This window comes from Leuciscus leuciscus, assembly GCF_965113295.1.
Source record: "Leuciscus leuciscus genome assembly, chromosome: 8".
NCBI lineage: Eukaryota > Metazoa > Chordata > Actinopteri > Cypriniformes > Leuciscidae > Leuciscus > Leuciscus leuciscus.
Genome location: NC_138732.1, coordinates 23,362,736 through 23,383,414, shown reverse-complemented (window position 1 = coordinate 23,383,414; position 20,679 = coordinate 23,362,736). Strand labels below are relative to the sequence as shown.

At 40.8% G+C, this 20,679-nt stretch overlaps 2 protein-coding genes across 2 annotated transcripts in view; both read left to right on the top strand.

The window, feature by feature from the left end:
- ahnak (AHNAK nucleoprotein) overlaps positions 1-18,964 on the top strand; it is a 31,918-nt gene extending 12,954 nt beyond the window's left edge. The window contains exon 5 of the mRNA XM_082177230.1: positions 60-18,964. Coding sequence (XP_082033356.1) covers positions 60-17,951 — 17,892 coding nt within the window. The 3' untranslated portion in view covers positions 17,952-18,964. The remainder of the gene's footprint in view (positions 1-59) is intronic.
- A 147-nt stretch (positions 18,965-19,111) lies between these two features.
- The window catches only part of klhl4 (kelch-like family member 4), a 48,449-nt gene continuing 46,881 nt past the window's right edge, over positions 19,112-20,679 (top strand). Inside the window, exon 1 of the mRNA XM_082177276.1 lies at positions 19,112-19,419. The gene's annotated coding sequence lies outside the window, so the exon portion shown is untranslated. The remainder of the gene's footprint in view (positions 19,420-20,679) is intronic.

Sequence of the window (20,679 nt, the reverse complement as noted above, 5' to 3'; positions counted from 1 at the left end):
CAATCAAATTTCACATAGACATGGAATATTATACTAATATTGTAATTCCTTTACTTTAGAGTGGAGATGACGAAGACTACAAAAGAATCTTCACTAAGAAGATTAAACCTAGACTGAAGTCTGAGGATCTTGCTGAGGGTGTTGATGTGCGTACAGAGCGTCACAGCAGCACAAGCAGTGATGGTTGCACCGTTACTACAATTACTCGGAGAATAACTACCTACACTGTGGACATGCCAGGGGGGACTAGTCAGCAGATTGATTCCTCAAGCCCTGAGTACAAAATTCAGGTTTTGCAGCATGAGCAGTCGGAGGGGGATTCTTCTCAAATCAGATTACCACATAGTAGCCTTGTTAGCGGTGCACACGGAGGTATAAAAATGGGGGACATATCTCTTGGCGGGTCCCATATCACTGGCTCCTCTGTGAAGCACTGTAGCACAGGATCTATCACACCAACAGGTGAATTAGATGGTAGTGGGAGAGAGATTGCATTTAATGTGTCAGACACTGGATTGTCAGGGGGAAAAGGACAGAGGATGATAGAACGTTTTGGAAGGACTGAAACGTCTACAGGCAGTAGTAATCTATCTGGCAAAGTAACCATGGGGTTAGACAAAGAAGTGGGAAATGTTTCTTCTCCAATGGAAGCTGGTTTTAAAGCATCAAGTGTGATAAAAGAAACTGGATTTGCTACAGTTAAGGGCCCTGTTCTGAACACTCGTGTTTCAGGTTTTTCCATTAGTGGAGATTCAGGGGGCAGTTTTGGCAGGGAATCTTTGTCTGAAGCGCTTAAGGATGGGTCTGATGATAAAACCAAATTGTCTAAATTTAGCATAGATGTTCAAGGGCCCAAGGTAAATATTAAACATCCTGAAGCTGAAATCAGCCAGGGTTCGGGTTTTGCCATCCCAGATGTAGACGGTAAAGTTAAGTTACCAAAAGTTGAAACTAGTGGATCAGTTGTTCACGCAGAGGAAATTGGTGGTGAACTCAGGATATCCCATGTGAAAGAACCACAATTTGGAACTAAACAGTTTACTGTAGAAAGTCCTAATGTAGATGTGATTTATAACAATCAAAATCTTAAAGATGTTAGTCAAAGAGGTTTTAGCATAACTGGCAATCAGGATCTGTCATCAGCGTCATCATTAAGAGTGAAAGGCACTAATTTGGAGGGCTCCAATTTGGGCACTGATGTGAAACTGTCCTCATTTGGACTTAAAGATCCAAAGTTTCAGGTACATGATACTGTAGTAAGTCTCCCCGAAGCTAATGTTAAAATTACACAACCAGATATGGACATCAGAAGTCCAGGAAAACACACTGAAGGACATGAGGGTAAAGTCAAAGAAGCCAAATTTAATGTGCCATCAATCTCTGGTCAGGGAACTTATATGCCACATGTGGACTTAAACCTGAAAGGACAAAAAGTGAAAGGAGATGTTAATGTCAATACTCTAGAGTTTAACATTGAGGGATCTGATAGAAAAGTTAAAGACAGCAATGTCAAGATAACATCAATTTCCGGTCCAAAGGTTTCTGTACCTGATGTGAACTTAAACGTGAAGGGGCCAACACAGAACGTCTCCACTCTAAAAGTGAAAGGAGATATTAAAGCACCGAAAGTTGAAATTGGCCCTGACATTGAGGATTTTGAGGGTGGTTTTAAGCTACCAAAAATCAAGATGCCCTCCTTTGGAATCAAAGGTCCAAAAGTGGAGGCACCCGATGTTGACATAAATCTTCCCAAAGCAGACATGGAAATTAAAGCTCCAGATGTGGATATCAAGGGTCCAGAGCTTGACAATGAGGGACCTGATGGAAAAATCAAGGGCTCCAAATTCAAGATGTCATCAATCTCTGGTCCAAAGATTTCTATGCCAGATATAGACTTAAACCTAAAAGGTCCAAAACTAAAAGAAGTTGACGTGTCTGTTCCAAAAGTGGAAGGAACTATTAAAGCACCAAATGTTGAAAGTGAAGGCCAAGACCTTGAGGGTCCTGAGGGTGGTTTTAAGATGCCAAAGATTAAAATGCCAGCATTCGGGATCAAGGGTCCAAAAGTGGAGGGTCCAGACGTTGATGTGAAAATCCCTAAAGGCAATGTTGAGTTTAAGACACCAGATGTGGATATTAAAGCTGCAGAGTTTGACATAGAGGGATCTGATGGAAAAATCAAGGGCTCCAAATTCAAGATGCCATCGATCTCCGGTCCAAAGATTTCCATGCCAGATGTGGACTTCAACCTGAAAGGCCCAAAACTTAAGGGTGATGTTGACGTGTCTGTTCAAAAAGTGGAAGGAGATATTAAAGCTCCTAAAGTCAATATTGAAGGTGCAGACTTTGAGGGTCCTGATGGTGGGTTTAAGATGCCAAAGATGAAAATGCCTTCATTCGGAATCAAAGGTCAAAAAGTGGATGGTCCAGATGTAGATATGAAAATCCCTAAAGCCAATATTGAGTTTAAGGCACCAGATGTGGATATTAAAGCTCCAGAGCTTGACATTGAAGGACCTGAGGGAAAAATCAAGGGCTCCAAATTCAAGATGCCATCAATCTCCGGTCCAAATATTTCCATGACAGATGTGGACTTCAACCTGAAAGGCCCAAAAGTGAAAGGAGAAGTTGACGTGTCCGTTCCAAAAGTTAAAGGAGACATTAAAGCTCCCAAAGTAGATATCACGGGCCCAGAGCTTGACATTGAGGGACCTGAGGGAAAAATAAAGGGCCCCAAATTCAAAATACCATCTATGTCTGGCCCAAAGATTTCAATGCCAGATCTTGATTTCAACCTGAAAGGTCCAAAACTCAAAGGTGATGTTGATGTATCCGTTGCTAAAGTGGAAGGAGATATTAAAGGACCAAAAGTTGAAATTGAAGGCCCAGACCTCGAGGGTCCTGAGGGTGGTTTTAAGATGCCAAAGATCAAAATGCCATCATTTGGAGTTAAAGGTCCTAAAGTGGAAGGCCCAGATGTTGACATCAATCTCCCAAAAGCAGATGTTAATGTTAAAGGACCTGAAATTGACATCAAAGCTCCTGATCTTGACATTGAGGGACCTGAGGGGAAAATCAAGGGCCCCAAATTCAAAATGCCATCTATGTCTGGCCCAAAGATTTCTATGCCAGATGTTGACTTCAACCTGAAAGGCCCAAAACTCAAAGGTGATGTTGATGTGTCCATTCCTAAAGTGGAAGGAGATATTAAAGGACCAAACGTTGAAATTGAAGGCCCAGACCTTGAGGGTCCCGAGGGCGGTTTTAAGATGCCAAAGATCAAAATGCCATCATTTGGGCTTAAAGGTCCTAAAGTGGAGGGCCCAGATGTTGACATCAATCTCCCAAAAGCAAATGTTGATGTTAAAGGACCTGAAATTGACATCAAAACTCCTGATCTTGACATTGAGGGACCTGAAGGGAAAATAAAAGGTCCCAAGATCAAAATGCCTTCTATGTCTGGTCCAAAGATCTCTATGCCAGATGTTGACTTCAACCTGAAAGGTCCAAAACTGAAAGGTGATATTGATGTGTCCATTCCAAAAGTGGAAGGAGACATTAAAGCACCAAAAGTGGAAATTGAAGGCCCAGACCTTGAGGGTCATCAGGGTGGTTTTAAGATGCCAAAGTTCAAAATGCCATCATTTGGAGTTAAAGGTCCCAAAGTGGAGGGCCCTGATGTTGACATCAATCTCCCAAAAGCAAATGTTGATGTTAAAGGACCTGGAATTGACATCAAAACTCCTGATCTTGACATTGAGGGACCCGAAGGGAAAATCAAAGGTCCGAAGTTCAAAATGCCTTCCATGTCTGGTCCAAAAATCTCTATGCCAGATGTTGACTTCAACATGAAAGGTCCAAAACTGAAAGGTGATGTTGATGTATCAGTTCCAAAAGTTAAAGGTGACATCAAAGCACCAGAAGTAGATATCACGGGCCCAGAGCTTGACATTGAGGGTCCTGAGGGAAAAATCAAGGGCCCAAAATTCAAAATGCCATCTATGTCTGGACCAAAGATTTCTATGCCAGATGTTGACTTCAACCTGAAAGGCCCAAAACTCAAAGGTGATATTGATGTATCAGTTCCAAAAGTGGAAGGAGATATTAAAGCACCAAAAGTTGAAATTGAAGGCCCAGACCTTGAGGGTCCCGAGGGTGGTTTTAAGATGCCAAAGTTCAAAATGCCATCATTTGGAGTTAAAGGTCCTAAAGTGGAGGGCCCAGATGTTGACATCAATCTCCCAAAAGCAGATGTTAATGTTAAAGGACCTGAAATTGACATCAAAACTCCTGATCTTGACATTGAGGGACCTGAGGGAAAAATCAAGGGCCCCAAATTCAAAATGCCGTCTATGTCTGGCCCAAAGATTTCTATGCCAGATGTTGACTTCAACCTGAAAGGTCCAAAACTGAAAGGTGATGTTGATGTATCAGTTCCAAAAGTGGAAGGAGATATTAAAGCACCAAAAGTGGAAATTGAAGGCCCAGACCTTGAGGGTCACCAGGGTGGTTTTAAGATGCCAAAGTTCAAAATGCCATCATTTGGAGTTAAAGGTCCTAAAGTGGAGGGCCCAGATGTTGACATCAATCTCCCAAAAGCAAATGTTGATGTTAAAGGACCTGAAATTGACATCAAAACTCCTGATCTTGACATTGAGGGACCCGAGGGGAAAATCAAAGGTCCGAAGTTCAAAATGCCTTCCATGTCTGGTCCAAAAATCTCTATGCCAGATGTTGACTTCAACCTGAAAGGTCCAAAACTGAAAGGTGATGCTGATGTATCAGTTCCAAAAGTTAAAGGTGACTTCAAAGCACCAGAAGTAGATATAAAGGGCCCAGAGCTTGACATTGAGGGTCCTGAGGGAAAAATCAAGGGCCCAAAATTCAAAATGCCATCTATGTCTGGACCAAAGATTTCTATGCCAGATGTTGACTTCAACCTGAAAGGCCCAAAACTCAAAGGTGATGTTGATGTGTCCATTCCTAAAGTGGAAGGAGATATTAAAGCACCAAAAGTGGAAATTGAAGGCCCAGACCTTGAGGGTCCCGAGGGTGGTTTTAAGATGCCAAAGTTCAAAATGCCATCATTTGGAGTTAAAGGTCCTAAAGCGGAGGGCCCAGATGTTGACATAAATCTCCCAAAAGCAGATGTTAATGTTAAAGGACCTGAAATTGACATCAAAACTCCTGATCTTAACATTGAGGGGCCTGACGGAAAAATCAAAGGCCCCAAATTCAAAATGCCATCTATGTCTGGCCCAAAGATTTCTATGCCAGATGTTGACTTCAACCTGAAAGGTCCAAAACTCAAAGGTGATGTTGATGTGTCTGTTCCTAAAGTGGAAGGAGATATTAAAGGACCAAAAGTTGAAATTGAAGGCCCAGACCTTGAGGGTCCCGAGGGCGGTTTTAAGATGCCAAAGATCAAAATGCCATCATTTGGGCTTAAAGGTCCTAAAGTGGAAGGCCCTGATGTTGACATCAATCTCCCAAAAGCAGATGTTAATGTTAAAGGACCTGAAATTGACATCAAAACTCCTGATCTTGACATTGAGGGACCCGAGGGGAAAATCAAAGGTCCGAAGTTCAAAATGCCTTCCATGTCTGGTCCAAAAATCTCTATGCCAGATGTTGACTTCAACCTGAAAGGTCCAAAACTGAAAGGTGATGTTGATGTATCAGTTCCAAAAGTTAAAGGTGACATCAAAGCACCAGAAGTAGATATCAAGGGCCCAGAGCTTGACATGGAGGGTCCTGAGGGAAAAATCAAGGGCCCCAAATTCAAAATGCCATCTATGTCTGGCCCAAAGATTTCTATGCCAGATGTTGACTTCAACCTGAAAGGCCCAAAACTCAAAGGTGATGTTGATGTGTCCATTCCAAAAGTGGAAGGAGATATTAAAGCACCAAAAGTTGAAATTGAAGGCCCAGACCTTGAGGGACATCAGGGTGGTTTTAAGATGCCAAAGTTCAAAATGCCATCATTTGGAGTTAAAGGTCCTAAAGTGGATGGCCCAGATGTTGACATCAATCTCCCAAAAGCAGATGTTAATGTTAAAGGACCTGAAATTGACATCAAAACTCCTGATCTTAACATTGAGGGACCTGAGGGAAAAATCAAGGGCCCCAAATTCAAAATGCCATCTATGTCTGGCCCAAAGATTTCTATGCCAGATGTTGACTTCAACATGAAAGGCCCAAAACTCAAAGGTGATGTTGATGTGTCCATTCCTAAAGTGGAAGGAGATATTAAGGGACCAAAAGTGGAAATTGAAGGCCCAGACCTTGAGGGTCCTGAGGGTGGTTTTAAGATGCCAAAGTTCAAAATGCCATCATTTGGAGTTAAAGGTCCTAAAGTGGAGGGCCCAGATGTTGACATCAATCTCCCAAAAGCAAATGTTGATGTTAAAGGACCTGAAATTGACATCAAAACTCCTGATCTTGACATTGAGGGACCCGAGGGCAAAATCAAAGGTCCCAAGTTCAAAATGCCTTCCATATCTGGTCCAAAGATCTCTATGCCAGATGTTGATTTCAACCTGAAAGGTCCAAAATTGAAAGGTGATGTTGATGTATCCGTTCCAAAAGTTAAAGGTGACATCAAAGCACCAGAAGTAGATATCAAGGGCCCAGAGCTTGACATTGAGGGTCCTGAGGGAAAAATCAAGGGCCCCAAATTCAAAATGCCATCTATGTCTGGCCCAAAGATTTCTATGCCAGATGTTGACTTCAACCTGAAAGGCCCAAAACTCAAAGGTGATGTTGATGTGTCCATTCCAAAAGTGGAAGGAGATATTAAAGCACCAAAAGTTGAAATTGAAGGCCCAGACCTTGAGGGTCCCGAGGGTGGTTTTAAGATGCCAAAGTTCAAAATGCCATCATTTGGAGTTAAAGGTCCTAAAGTGGAGGGCCCAGATGTTGACATCAATCTCCCAAAAGCAGATGTTAATGTTAAAGGACCTGAAATTGACATCAAAACTCCTGATCTTGACATTGAGGGACCTGAGGGAAAAATCAAGGGCCCCAAATTCAAAATGCCATCTATGTCTGGCCCAAAGATTTCTATGCCAGATGTTGACTTCAACCTGAAAGGCCCAAAACTCAAAGGTGATGTTGATGTGTCCATTCCTAAAGTGGAAGGAGATATTAAAGGACCAAAAGTGGAAATTGAAGGCCCAGACCTTGAGGGTCCTGAGGGTGGTTTTAAGATGCCAAAGTTCAAAATGCCATCATTTGGAGTTAAAGGTCCTAAAGTGGAGGGCCCAGATGTTGACATCAATCTCCCAAAAGCAAATGTTGATGTTAAAGGACCTGAAATTGACATCGAAACCCCTGATCTTGACATTGAGGGACCCGAGGGGAAAATCAAAGGTCCCAAGTTCAAAATGCCTTCCATATCTGGTCCAAAGATCTCTATGCCAGATGTTGATTTCAACCTGAAAGGTCCAAAACTGAAAGGTGATGTTGATGTATCAGTGCCAAAAGTTAAAGGTGACATCAAAGCACCAGAAGTAGATATCAAGGGCCCAGAGCTTGACATTGAGGGTCATGAGGGAAAAATCAAGGGCCCCAAATTCAAAATGCCATCTATGTCTGGCCCAAAGATTTCTATGCCAGATGTTGACTTCAACCTGAAAGGCCCAAAACTCAAAGGTGATGTTGATGTGTCCATTCCAAAAGTGGAAGGAGATATTAAAGCACCAAAAGTTGAAATTGAAGGCCCAGAACTTGAGGGTCCCGAGGGTGGTTTTAAGATGCCAAAGTTCAAAATGCCATCATTTGGAGTTAAAGGTCCTAAAGTGGAGGGCCCAGATGTTGACATCAATCTCTCAAAAGCAGATGTTAATGTTAAAGGACCTGAAATTGACATCAAAACTCCTGATCTTAACATTGAGGGACCTGAGGGAAAAATCAAGGGCCCCAAATTCAAAATGCCATCTATGTCTGGCCCAAAGATTTCTATGCCAGATGTTGACTTCAACCTGAAAGGCCCAAAACTCAAAGGTGATGTTGATGTGTCCATTCCAAAAGTGGAAGGAGATATTAAAGCACCAAAAGTTGAAATTGAAGGCCCAGACCTTGAGGGTACCGAGGGTGGTTTTAAGATGCCAAAGTTCAAAATGCCATCATTTGGAGTTAAAGGTCCTAAAGTGGAGGGCCCAGATGTTGACATCAACCTCCCAAAAGCAGATGTTAATGTTAAAGGACCTGAAATTGACATCAAAACTCCTGATCTTAACATTGAGGGACCTGAGGGAAAAATCAAGGGTCCCAAATTCAAAATGCCATCTATGTCTGGCCCAAAGATTTCTATGCCAGATGTTGACTTCAACCTGAAAGGCCCAAAACTCAAAGGTGATGTTGATTTGTCCATTCCTAAAGTGGAAGGAGATATTAAAGGACCAAAAGTGGAAATTGAAGGCCCAGACTTTGAGGGTCCAGAGGGTGGTTTTAAGATGCCAAAGTTCAAAATGCCATCATTTGGAGTTAAAGGTCCTAAAGTGGAGGGCCCAGATGTTGACATCAATCTCCCAAAAGCAAATGTTGATGTTAAAGGACCTGAAATTGACATCAAAACTCCTGATCTTGACATTGAGGGACCCGAGGGGAAAATCAAAGGTCCCAAGTTCAAAATGCCTTCCATATCTGGTCCAAAGATCTCTATGCCAGATGTTGATTTCAACCTGAAAGGTCCAAAACTGAAAGGTGATGTTGATGTATCAGTTCCAAAAGTTAAAGGTGACATCAAAGCACCAGAAGTAGATATCAAGGGCCCAGAGCTTGACATTGAGGGTCCTGAGGGAAAAATCAAGGGCCCAAAATTCAAAATGCCATCTATGTCTGGCCCAAAGATTTCTATGCCAGATGTTGACTTCAACCTGAAAGGCCCAAAACTCAAAGGTGATGTTGATGTGTCCATTCCAAAAGTGGAAGGAGATATTAAAGCACCAAAAGTTGAAATTGAAGGCCCAGACTTTGAGGGTCCCGAGGGTGGTTTTAAGATGCCAAAGTTCAAAATGCCATCATTTGGAGTTAAAGGTCCTAAAGTGGAGGGCCCAGATGTTGACATCAATCTCCCAAAAGCAGATGTTAATGTTAAAGGACCTGAAATTGACATCAAAACTCCTGATCTTAACATTGAGGGACCTGAGGGAAAAATCAAGGGCCCCAAATTCAAAATGCCATCTATGTCTGGCCCAAAGATTTCTATGCCAGATGTTGACTTCAACCTGAAAGGCCCAAAACTCAAAGGTGATGTTGATTTGTCCATTCCTAAAGTGGAAGGAGATATTAAAGGACCAAAAGTGGAAATTGAAGGCCCAGACCTTGAGGGTCCTGAGGGTGGTTTTAAGATGCCAAAGTTCAAAATGCCATCATTTGGAGTTAAAGGTCCTAAAGTGGAGGGTCCAGATGTTGACATCAATCTACCAAAAGCAAATGTTGATGTTAAAGGACCTGAAATTGACATCAAAACTCCTGATCTTGACATTGAGGGACCCGAGGGGAAAATCAAAGGTCCCAAGTTCAAAATGCCTTCCATATCTGGTCCAAAGATCTCTATGCCGGATGTTGATTTCAACTTGAAAGGTCCAAAACTGAAAGGTGATGTTGATGTATCAGTTCCAAAAGTTAAAGGTGATATCAAAGCACCAGAAGTAGATATCAAGGGCCCAGAGCTTGACATCGAGGGTCCTGAGGGAAAAATCAAGGGCCCCAAATTCAAAATGCCATCTATGTCTGGCCCAAAGATTTCTATGCCAGATGTTGACTTCAACCTGAAAGGCCCAAAACTCAAAGGTGATGTTGATGTGTCCATTCCAAAAGTGGAAGGAGATATTAAAGCACCAAAAGTTGAAATTGAAGGCCCAGACCTTGAGGGTCCCGAGGGTGGTTTTAAGATGCCAAAGTTCAAAATGCCATCATTTGGAGTTAAAGGTCCTAAAATGGAGGGCCCAGATGTTGACATCAATCTCCCAAAAGCAGATGTTAATGTTAAAGGACCTGAAATTGACATCAAAACTCCTGATCTTAACATTGAGGGACCTGAGGGAAAAATCAAGGGCCCCAAATTCAAAATGCCATCTATGTCTGGCCCAAAGATTTCTATGCCAGATGTTGACTTCAACCTGAAAGGCCCAAAACTCAAAGGTGATGTTGATGTGTCCATTCCTAAAGTGGAAGGAGATATTAAAGGACCAAAAGTGGAAATTGAAGGCCCAGACTTTGAGGGTCCTGAGGGTGGTTTTAAGATGCCAAAGTTCAAAATGCCATCATTTGGAGTTAAAGGTCCTAAAGTGGAGGGCCCAGATGTTGACATCAATCTCCCTAAAGCAAATATTGATGTTAAAGGACCTGAAATTGACATCAAAACTCCTGATCTTGACATTGAGGGACCCGAGGGGAAAATCAAAGGCCCCAAGTTCAAAATGCCTTCCATATCTGGTCCAAAAATCTCTATGCCAGATGTTGACTTCAACCTGAAAGGTCCAAAACTGAAAGGTGATGTTGATGTATCAGTTCCAAAAGTTAAAGGTGACATCAAAGCACCAAAAGTAGATATCAAGGGCCCAGAGCTTGACATTGAGGGACCTGAGGGAAAAATCAAGGGCCCCAAATTCAAAATGCCATCTATGTCTGGCCCAAAGATTTCTATGCCAGATGTTGACTTCAACCTGAAAGGCCCAAAACTCAAAGGTGATGTTGATTTGTCCATTCCTAAAGTGGAAGGAGATATTAAAGGACCAAAAGTTGAAATTGAAGGCCCAGACCTTGAGGGTCCCGAGGGTGGTTTTAAGATGCCAAAGTTCAAAATGCCATCATTTGGAGTTAAAGGTCCTAAAGTGGATGGCCCAGATGTTGACATCAATCTCCCAAAAGCAAATGTTGATGTTAAAGGACCTGAAATTGACATCAAAACTCCTGATCTTGACATTGAGGGACCTGAGGGAAAAATCAAGGGCCCCAAATTCAAAATGCCATCAATCTCTGGTCCAAACATTTCTATGCCAGATTTTGACTTCAACCTGAAAGGGCCAAAACTGAAAGGTGATGTTGATGTATCAGTTCCAAAAGTTAAAGGAGACATTAAAGCACCAGAAGTAGATATCAAGGGCCCAGAGCTTGACTTTGAAGGACCTGAGGGAAAAATCAAGGGTCCCAAATTCAAGATGCCATCAATCTCCGGTCCAAACATTTCTATGCCAGATTTTGACTTCAACCTGAAAGGGCCAAAACTCAAAGGTGATGTTGATGTAGCTGTTCCAAAATTGGAAGGAGATATTAAAGGACCAAAAGTTGAAATTGAAGGCCCAGACCTTGAGGGTCCTGAGGGTGGTTTTAAGATGCCAAAGATCAAAATGCCATCATTTGGGCTTAAAGGTCCTAAAGTGGATGGCCCAGATGTTGACATCAATCTCCCAAAAGCAAATGTTGATGTTAAAGGACCTGAAATTGACATCAAAACTCCTGATCTTGACATTGAGGGACCTGAGGGAAAAATCAAGGGCCCCAAATTCAAGATGCCATCAATCTCCGGTCCAAACATTTCTATGCCAGATGTTGACTTCCACCTGAAAGGCCCAAAACTCAAAGGTGATGTTAATGTATCTGTTCCAAAAGTTAAAGGAGACATTAAAGCTCCAGAAGTAGATATCAAGGGCCCAGAGCTTGACATTGAAGGACCTGAAGGAAAAATCAAGGGCCCAAAACTGAAGATGCCATCTGTATCTGGTCCTGAAGGGCCTAATGTTGAGGTCAATATTCCGGAAGCAAATGTGAAAAAGCCAAAGTTCAAGATGCCAAAATTTAAAATGCCAAAATTTGGTTTTAAATCACCCAAAGGAGATATTGATGTTAATGTGCCTAGTAGTGATGTCAGTATTAAATCGCCAGACATTGACATCAAAACCCCTGATTTAGACATTGAGGGACCTGAAGGAAAAATCAAAGGTCCCAAGTTCAAAATGCCTTCTATGTCTGGTCCAAAGATCTCAATGCCAGATGTAGACTTCAACTTGAAAAGTCCTAAAGTCAAGGGTGATATGGATATCTCTGGAACCAAGATTGCAGGTGACATAAAGGCTCCAAAAGTGGACATTGAAGGTCCTGATTTTGATATAGAGGGCCCAGAGGGTGGTTTGAAGATGCCTAAATTCAAAATGCCATCATTTGGATTCAAAGGACCTAAAGTGGAGGGCCCAGATGTTGACCTCAATCTCCCAAAAGCAAATGTTGATGTTGAAGGACCTGATCTTGACATCGAGGGACCTGAAGGGAAAATAAAAGGTCCCAAGTTCAAAATGCCTTCTATGTCTGGTCCAAATATCTCTATGCCAGATTTAGATTTCAACTTGAAAAGTCCAAAAGTCAAGGGTGATATGGATATCTCTGGACCCAAGATTGCAGGTGACATAAAGGCTCCAAAAGTGGACATTGAAGGTCCCGATTTTGATATAGAGGGCCCAGAAGGTGGCTTGAAGATGCCTAAATTCAAAATGCCATCATTTGGATTCAAAGGACCTAAAGTGGAGGGCCCAGATATTGACCTCAATCTCCCAAAAGCAAATGTTGATGTTGAAGGACCTGATTTTGACATTGAGGGACCTGAAGGGAAAATAAAAGGTCCCAAGTTCAAAATGCCTTCTATGTCTGGTCCAAAGATATCTATGCCAGATGTAGACTTCAACTTGAAAAGTCCAAAAGTCAAGGGTGATATGGATATCTCTGGACCCAAGATTGCAGGTGACATAAAGGCTCCAAAAGTGGACATTGAAGGTCCCGATTTTGATATAGAGGGCCCAGAAGGTGGCTTGAAGATGCCTAAATTCAAAATGCCATCATTTGGATTCAAAGGACCTAAAGTGGAGGGCCCAGATGTTGACCTCAATCTCCCAAAAGCAAATATTGATGTTGAAGGACCTGATTTTGACATTGAGGGACCTGAAGGGAAAATAAAAGGTCCCAAGTTCAAAATGCCTTCTATGTCTGGTCCAAAGATCTCTATGCCAGATGTAGACTTCAACTTGAAAAGTCCAAAAGTCAAGGGTGATATGGATATCTCTGGACCCAAGATTGCAGGTGACATAAAGGCTCCAAAAGTGGACATTGAAGGTCCTGATTTTGATATAGAGGGCCCAGAAGGTGGCTTGAAGATGCCTAAATTCAAAATGCCATCATTTGGATTCAAAGGACCTAAAGTGGAGGGCCCAGATGTTGACCTCAATCTCCCAAAAGCAAATGTTGATGTTGAAGGACCTGATCTTGACATTGAGGGACCTGAAGGGAAAATAAAAGGTCCCAAGTTCAAAATGCCTTCTATGTCTGGCCCCAAGATCTCTATGCCAGATGTAGACTTCAACTTGAAAAGTCCAAAAGTCAAGGGTGATATGGATATCTCTGGACCCAAGATTGCAGGTGACATAAAGGCTCCAAAAGTGGACATTGAAGGTCCTGATTTTGATATAGAGGGCCCAGAAGGTGGCTTGAAGATGCCTAAATTCAAAATGCCATCATTTGGATTCAAAGGACCTAAAGTGGAGGGCCCAGATGTTGACCTCAATCTACCAAAAGCAAATGTTGATGTTGAAGGACCTGATCTTGACATTGAGGGACCTGAAGGGAAAATAAAAGGTCCCAAGTTCAAAATGCCTTCTATGTCTGGCCCCAAGATCTCTATGCCAGATGTAGACTTCAACTTGAAAAGTCCAAAAGTCAAGGGTGATATGGATATCTCTGGACCCAAGATTGCAGGTGACATAAAGGCTCCAAAAGTGGACATTGAAGGTCCTGATTTTGATATAGAGGGCCCAGAAGGTGGCTTGAAGATGCCTAAATTCAAAATGCCATCATTTGGATTCAAAGGACCTAAAGTGGAGGGCCCAGATGTTGACCTCAATCTCCCAAAAGCAAATGTTGATGTTGAAGGACCTGATTTTGACATTGAGGGACCTGAAGGGAAAATAAAAGGTCCCAAGTTCAAAATGCCTTCTATGTCTGGCCCAAAGATCTCTATGCCAGATGTAGACTTCAACTTGAAAAGTCCAAAAGTCAAGGGCGATATGGATATCTCTGGACCAAAGATTGCAGGTGACATAAAGGCTCCAAAAGTGGACATTGAAGGTCCTGATTTTGATATAGAGGGCCCAGAAGGTGGCTTGAAGATGCCTAAATTCAAAATGCCATCATTTGGATTCAAAGGACCTAAAGTGGAGGGCCCAGATGTTGACCTCAATCTCCCAAAAGCAAATGTTGATGTTGAAGGACCTGATCTTGACATTGAGGGACCTGAAGGGAAAATAAAAGGTTCCAAGTTCAAAATGCCATCTATATCTGGTCCAAAGATCTCTATGCCAGATGTTGACTTCAACTTGAAAAGTCCAAAGGTCAAGGGTGATATGAATGTCTCTGGACCCAAGATTGCAGGTGACATAAAGGCTCCAAATGTGAACATTGAAGGTCCTGATTTTGATATGGAGGGCCCAGAAGGTGGCTTGAAGATGCCTAAATTCAAAATGCCATCATTTGGATTCAAAGGACCTAAATTGGAGGGTCCAGATGTTGACATCAATCTCCCAAAAGCAAATGTTGATGTTAAAGGACCTGAAATTGACATCAAAACTCCTGATCTTGACATTGAGGGACCTGAAGGGAAAATAAAAGGTCCCAAGTTCAAAATGCCTTCTATGTCTGGTCCAAAGATCTCTATGCCAGATGTTGACTTCAACTTGAAAAGTCCAAAGGTCAAGGGTGATATGAATGTCTCTGGACCCAAGATGGCAGGTGACATAAAGGCTCCAAATGTGGACATTGAAGGTCCTGATTTTGATATAGAGGGCCCAGAAGGTGGCTTGAAGATGCCTAAATTCAAAATGCCATCATTTGGATTTAAAGGACCTAAATTGGAGGGTCCAGATGTTGACCTCAATCTCCCAAAAGCAAATATTGATGTTAAAGGACCTGAAATTGACATCAAATCTCCTGATCTTGACATTGAGGGACCCGAAGGGAAAATCAAAGGTCCCAAGTTCAAAATGCCTTCCATATCTGGTCCAAAGATCTCTATGCCAGATGTTGATTTCAACATGAAAGGGCCAAAACTGAAAGGTGATGTTGATGTATCAGTTCCAAAAGTTAAAGGTGACATCAAAGCACCAGAAGTAGATATCAAGGGCCCAGAGCTTGACATTGAGGGTCCTGAGGGAAAAATCAAGGGCCCCAAATTCAAAATGCCATCTATGTCTGGCCCAAAGATTTCTATGCCAGATGTTGACTTCAACCTGAAAGGTCCAAAACTCAAAGGTGATGTTGATGTGTCCATTCCAAAAGTGGAAGGAGATATTAAAGCACCAAAAGTTGAAATTGAAGGCCCAGACCTTGAGGGTCTCGAGGGTGGTTTTAAGATGCCAAAGTTCAAAATGCCATCATTTGGAGTTAAAGGTCCTAAAATGGAGGGCCCAGATGTTGACATCAATCTCCCAAAAGCAGATGTTAATGTTAAAGGACCTGAAATTGACATCAAAACTCCTGATCTTAGCATTGAGGGACCTGAGGGAAAAATCAAGGGCCCCAAATTCAAAATGCCATCTATGTCTGGCCCAAAGATTTCTATGCCAGATGTTGACTTCAACCTGAAAGGTCCAAAAATAAAAGGAGATGTTGATGTGTCTGTTCCTAAAATGGAAGGAGATATTAAAGGACCAAAAGTTGAAATTGAAGGCCCAGACTTTGAGGGTCCTGAGGGTGGTTTTAAGATGCCGAACATCAAAATGCCATCATTTGGACTTAAAGGTCCTAAAGTGGAGGGCTCAGATGTTGACATTAATCTACCAAAAGCAGATGTTAATATTAAAGGACCTAAAATGGACATTAGAACTCCTGATCTTGACATTGAGGGACCTGAGGGCAAAATCAAAGGTCCCAAGTTTAAAATGCCTTCCACATCTGGTCCAAAGATCTCTATGCCAGATGTTAACTTAAATTTAAAAGGCCCCAAATTCAAGGGTGATGTGGATGTTTCTGGACCAAAGATAACAGGTGACACAAATGCTCCAAAATGGGACATTGAAGGTCCTGATATTGATATAGAGGGCCCAGAGGGTGGCATAAAGATGCCAAAAATCAAAATGCCTTCATTTGGAATGAAAGGCCCTAAAGTGGAGGGTCCAGATGTTGACATCAATCTCCCAAAAGCTGATTTTGATATCAAAGGACCCGGAATTGATGTTAATTCTCCTGATCTTGACATTGAGGGACCTGAGGGGGGTTTAAAACATGTTAAGTTCCCAAAATTCAAAGGGCCCAACTTTGGAATCAAGTCTTCAGGTGGCAGTCTTTCAGTACCTGAAAAAGATATTAAGGCGAGCGGTGATGTCAACATTAGTGGACCAGATGCTAACATCAAGGTTCCAAAAACCAAGAAATCTAAATTTTCACTTGGAGTTAAGAGCCCAAAATTGGATGCAGATATTCCTGATGCTGGTGGTAGTTTAGAAGGACCTGATATGAACATAGATGTAAAAGGAAAAAAGGGTAAATTCAAATTGACCAAAGGAAAAGGGAAGTCTAAAACTGTTGATGGTGATATGAAGACTGAAATGGTCAAGTTGGAGACAAATGAACCTGAATTACAGTTGAAGTCAACCAAAGTAAAGAAACCTTTTTTTGGAAAGTTACATTTTCCTGATGTGGAATTTGACATTAAATCTCCAAAAGTTAAAGGTAGTTCATCTGCGTCTGGAACTATAAAATCATCTGATGTTGATTTGCCATCTGCAAGCCTTAAAACTGATATTCAGACACCAGATGCTAGTTTGGACAGTCCGGATTTCAAAACAAAAGGGGGCGAATTAAAAATGCCCAAAATCAGCATCACTGGCTCTAAATTAAAAACTCCTGAACTGGATGTTAGAGGTAGAACATTGGAGACCTTGCATTCCCCAGATGTCAGTGTAGCAGGATCAGGCATTAATGGAAAAGCCAATGTTAAAATTGATATGAAAGGAAAAACACAGGGGACAGTGCAGTCTGTAAATGTCCATGGTGTGGCTTTAGATGCTGATTTAAATCTCACTGAACGAAAAGGAGTAGAAGGGAGCATTGAAATACCAGGCTTTAATGTGAGGGGACAAAAGGGAGTGGCTGCAAGTGGGTTAGGCATAAAGCCAGATGCATCATTATCTGGGGTTGAGTACCCAGAAGGTAATGTAACCTTTCCTAAAATCAAAGTACCAAAGTTTGGTGTTGCATTGCCTAAAGTAGAAGGAAGAGAGATGGGTGTAGATGTAGGTTCAGGTGAATTGGCTGCTGGTGTTAAAGTTAGTTCCCAAAGTCTAGAAATGCAGAGCACTGATATGAAAAGCAGTGGTGGAAAAATGAAAGTCAAAATGCCAAAATTTTTCAAATCTAAATCTAAAGGTGGCAGTGCAGCGGATCTTTATGTTGAGGGAGAAGATGCTGATCTTACCACTAAAGGTGGTGCAAATGTGTCTAAGGAGTTAAGTCTTAGTTCTGGGGAATTGATAAGTGGCAAGTTGGCAGTAGAGGGAAGCTCTGGGTTTAAGGTTTCGCCAAAGAGTAAATCTGCCTCCCTTGATTTCTTCAAAAAATCACGACATCACTCATCCTCTGTAAGTGATGAGGGAGGTTTAGCTTCCCCTGTTTCTACTGAAGGGCACTTACAGGCTGAGGGTGGCAACATTTCAATAGATGGTGGAGAAACGATGATTAAAAGCAAAAAAGGAAAGTTGAAGTTTGCAACAATTGGAGGTTTTAGCTCAAAAAGTAAAGGTTCATATGAAGTGACAGATGAAAGTGAGGTTAGGATTGAGGGTGCTGGTGGAGTTGCTCAGCCTTTAAAGAAGTCCAGAATGTCGTCGTCATCTAGCAGTGATAGTGGTTCAAAAGGTAGTTTTCGGTTACCACAACTCGAAATAGCCGTTTCGCCAAAGAAATAGTTTTTACACTAGTATATATACACCGTACATTCACAATTTTTTTTGTCAGTCTTGATGACTACATGTAAATCTGTCTTTCATTTAAACAATAGTGCACTGTTTCTTCAATTTCCACAAATGTTCTTTACAGGCATTGATATTTTTTGAATCACAATTTAACTGTAAATAAGAGAAATCTGTTATGTAATTTTAATTCTTTTGTTTTGTAGATAGGAATTTCATGTCCAATCCAACAATGTGTGTAGTTGATATAAAATGTTCTGCATCTAGCTTTGAGTTGTCATCTGATAACTTGTTATATTTTTGTACCTTTGAAAGTTTTGGGACTCTTGTCCTTTCTAAAATTGTCTGGATACATTTACACACAAGAGGCATGATTTTACTTTTGAAAGGATTTTATGACTTTAGCTTCATTTAAATATTTTAGTGATGTATCATATGTACTCATCACAGATGAATAACTAATTACAACACTGATAAACCTGATATAATTTGTAAGCACAATGAAGTTTAAGGGCTGTACAAACTGTAAATAAATTGATTCAAAATAGATACATTTGATAACATAACATTGTTTCCCAAATAATATAACACTTCATATATTATGGAATTTACACAGAGATTATAATCTTTTAAAGTATTTATATCTAAGACTGTCTTTTCCATTGATTGATTGAATCTCTTTTAAATGCACACCAGGTAGCAGTGTTGACACAAGCTGCGACTTGCTTTGATTTTTAATGGTTTCTAAGGCATTTTTTTCTTTTTTATATCTTCCACATTTCTTTACATCCAGTTGGCTCTCTCTCTTCCTCTCACTAAATGTATGAAATGTTGTGCTGTCATGTGGGGATATAACTACAGGAAATCTAATGCCAATGGTTAAACATTAATATTTTGAAGAGGGATAAAATGTGCATTGCCCTTGTAAATAATGGGACATTTAGGCTTCAATTTTAACTCTTTTTCTTGTATGAGTTGCAAAATTTCAATAAAGTGATCAACTATCAATACATGCTTGTGGTGAGAATGTTACTCTTTTCATTTAAATCCTATATATTATGTAAAAACTGTAAAACCACACATATAACTGTTTTGTTGGAACATTAACTTAAAAATTAAGATCACTGAATGCCTAAAAATAAGACTGCATTTGTTCAACCCTGTTGAATCTAACCATTGTGCTTTTAGCTTTCTATGAATACTTTGATAAGAGCCAACACCAAGAAAACAGGATATGGCCTTTCCTGTCCTGCATGGTTCCTCAAATCATCACTAAGGAAGGAAATGATCAGGAACTTCCTTTAAGGGAGGAAAGTGTGGTTTGGTTTTTGTATGGAAATATTTGCTAGCATAACTGGGATGAGCAACTGCATGCATTCTTTAGTTAGCTTGAAATCTATAACAAGGAACTTAAGCTGAGAGGAATACAGGCAAAAATCCTTATTTTTCTTATTTCTTTTGAAAGGTAAGCCATATGATTTTCTTTTATTATGCAATGCTGCTGACATTACACAAGAAATTGTGTGGATTATATGATTATAAAATATGCTGTTTTATGCACTGGATTGATTTTAAAATTCCCAATTTTTAGTGACACGGACACTCCGTGTCAAGTTTTACGAGAGACGATATCTTTCAGAATTTATTAGAATTAAACTGGTTTCCTATTTGTGTGCTTGGCATCATGTTATCACTTCATTCCAAGACATGCTTTTTTATAAATCAAAGCCTAGAGAAGATAACAATTTTGACTATGATAATAATACATTTAAAAAATAGTAAAAAGTATTAACAGTGCAAAATGACCAGTGGGTTAAGGGCCAGTGTGTTAAGAGTGTTGTTCAACATCAAATGCCCCTCTTTGTAGTTGCATATAGAATTATGAGGTATGCAGAATCAACTATCTCTCTTTATCTGGTAAGAAGATGTTTGTGGATAATACAACGAGCAGCAGTCTAGGCTGAAGTCTCTTGTATCAAAGAGGACGCAAACAGATTGTGTCCATGACTCCTACAGGAATAAGAGGTATGGACTTATTTCAGTTCATACTGGTGTAACAGCATGACCCATAAAAAAAAAAATACATTTTATGGTGAAATTCTCAAACAAAATAATCAGCAATATATGTATTTCTTTGTCAACCCCCTTGGCACTTTAAGGACAGAGTTCATTTAAAAAATAAAAAGAAGGGCTACACTGTAGTGCTGTTGTTTCATGGTCGTATTAAGGAACTGCATTTTATGACATTAACATAAAAGTTTATGTAATGTTTTACTCAAACATAGCCATTTTCTCAAAAAACAAACAAACAAACAAAAAAAACTCAAAAAGGCTTCAGAAGGACATCATGGAATAATTGTATAGTTTAACATTATTTACCCAGACTACCCGTCATTACAGTGTAGCTTCAAATGAGATTAGTTTGCGCAACCAAAGGAAATTCATCCATCCTACATGCCCTCCACCCCCTGCTGTTCACTGCCTACATAATGCATCAAGGTACAGAAATCGGTAATTAAATAGTCTCACACAGCTGGTGTGAGAACATCTGGATGACAGAATTCTCACCCAAAATGTTTAGATTCAGAACAACTAGCGATGGCTTAATTTGACAGTTTTGCTGTAGTACTATGTGCATTGCACAGATCAGAAGATTCTTTCAAAGCCTGATCTTATGTTCTAATTACATTTATACATGTTTTCAGTGCACTTTGTCATTCTTTCA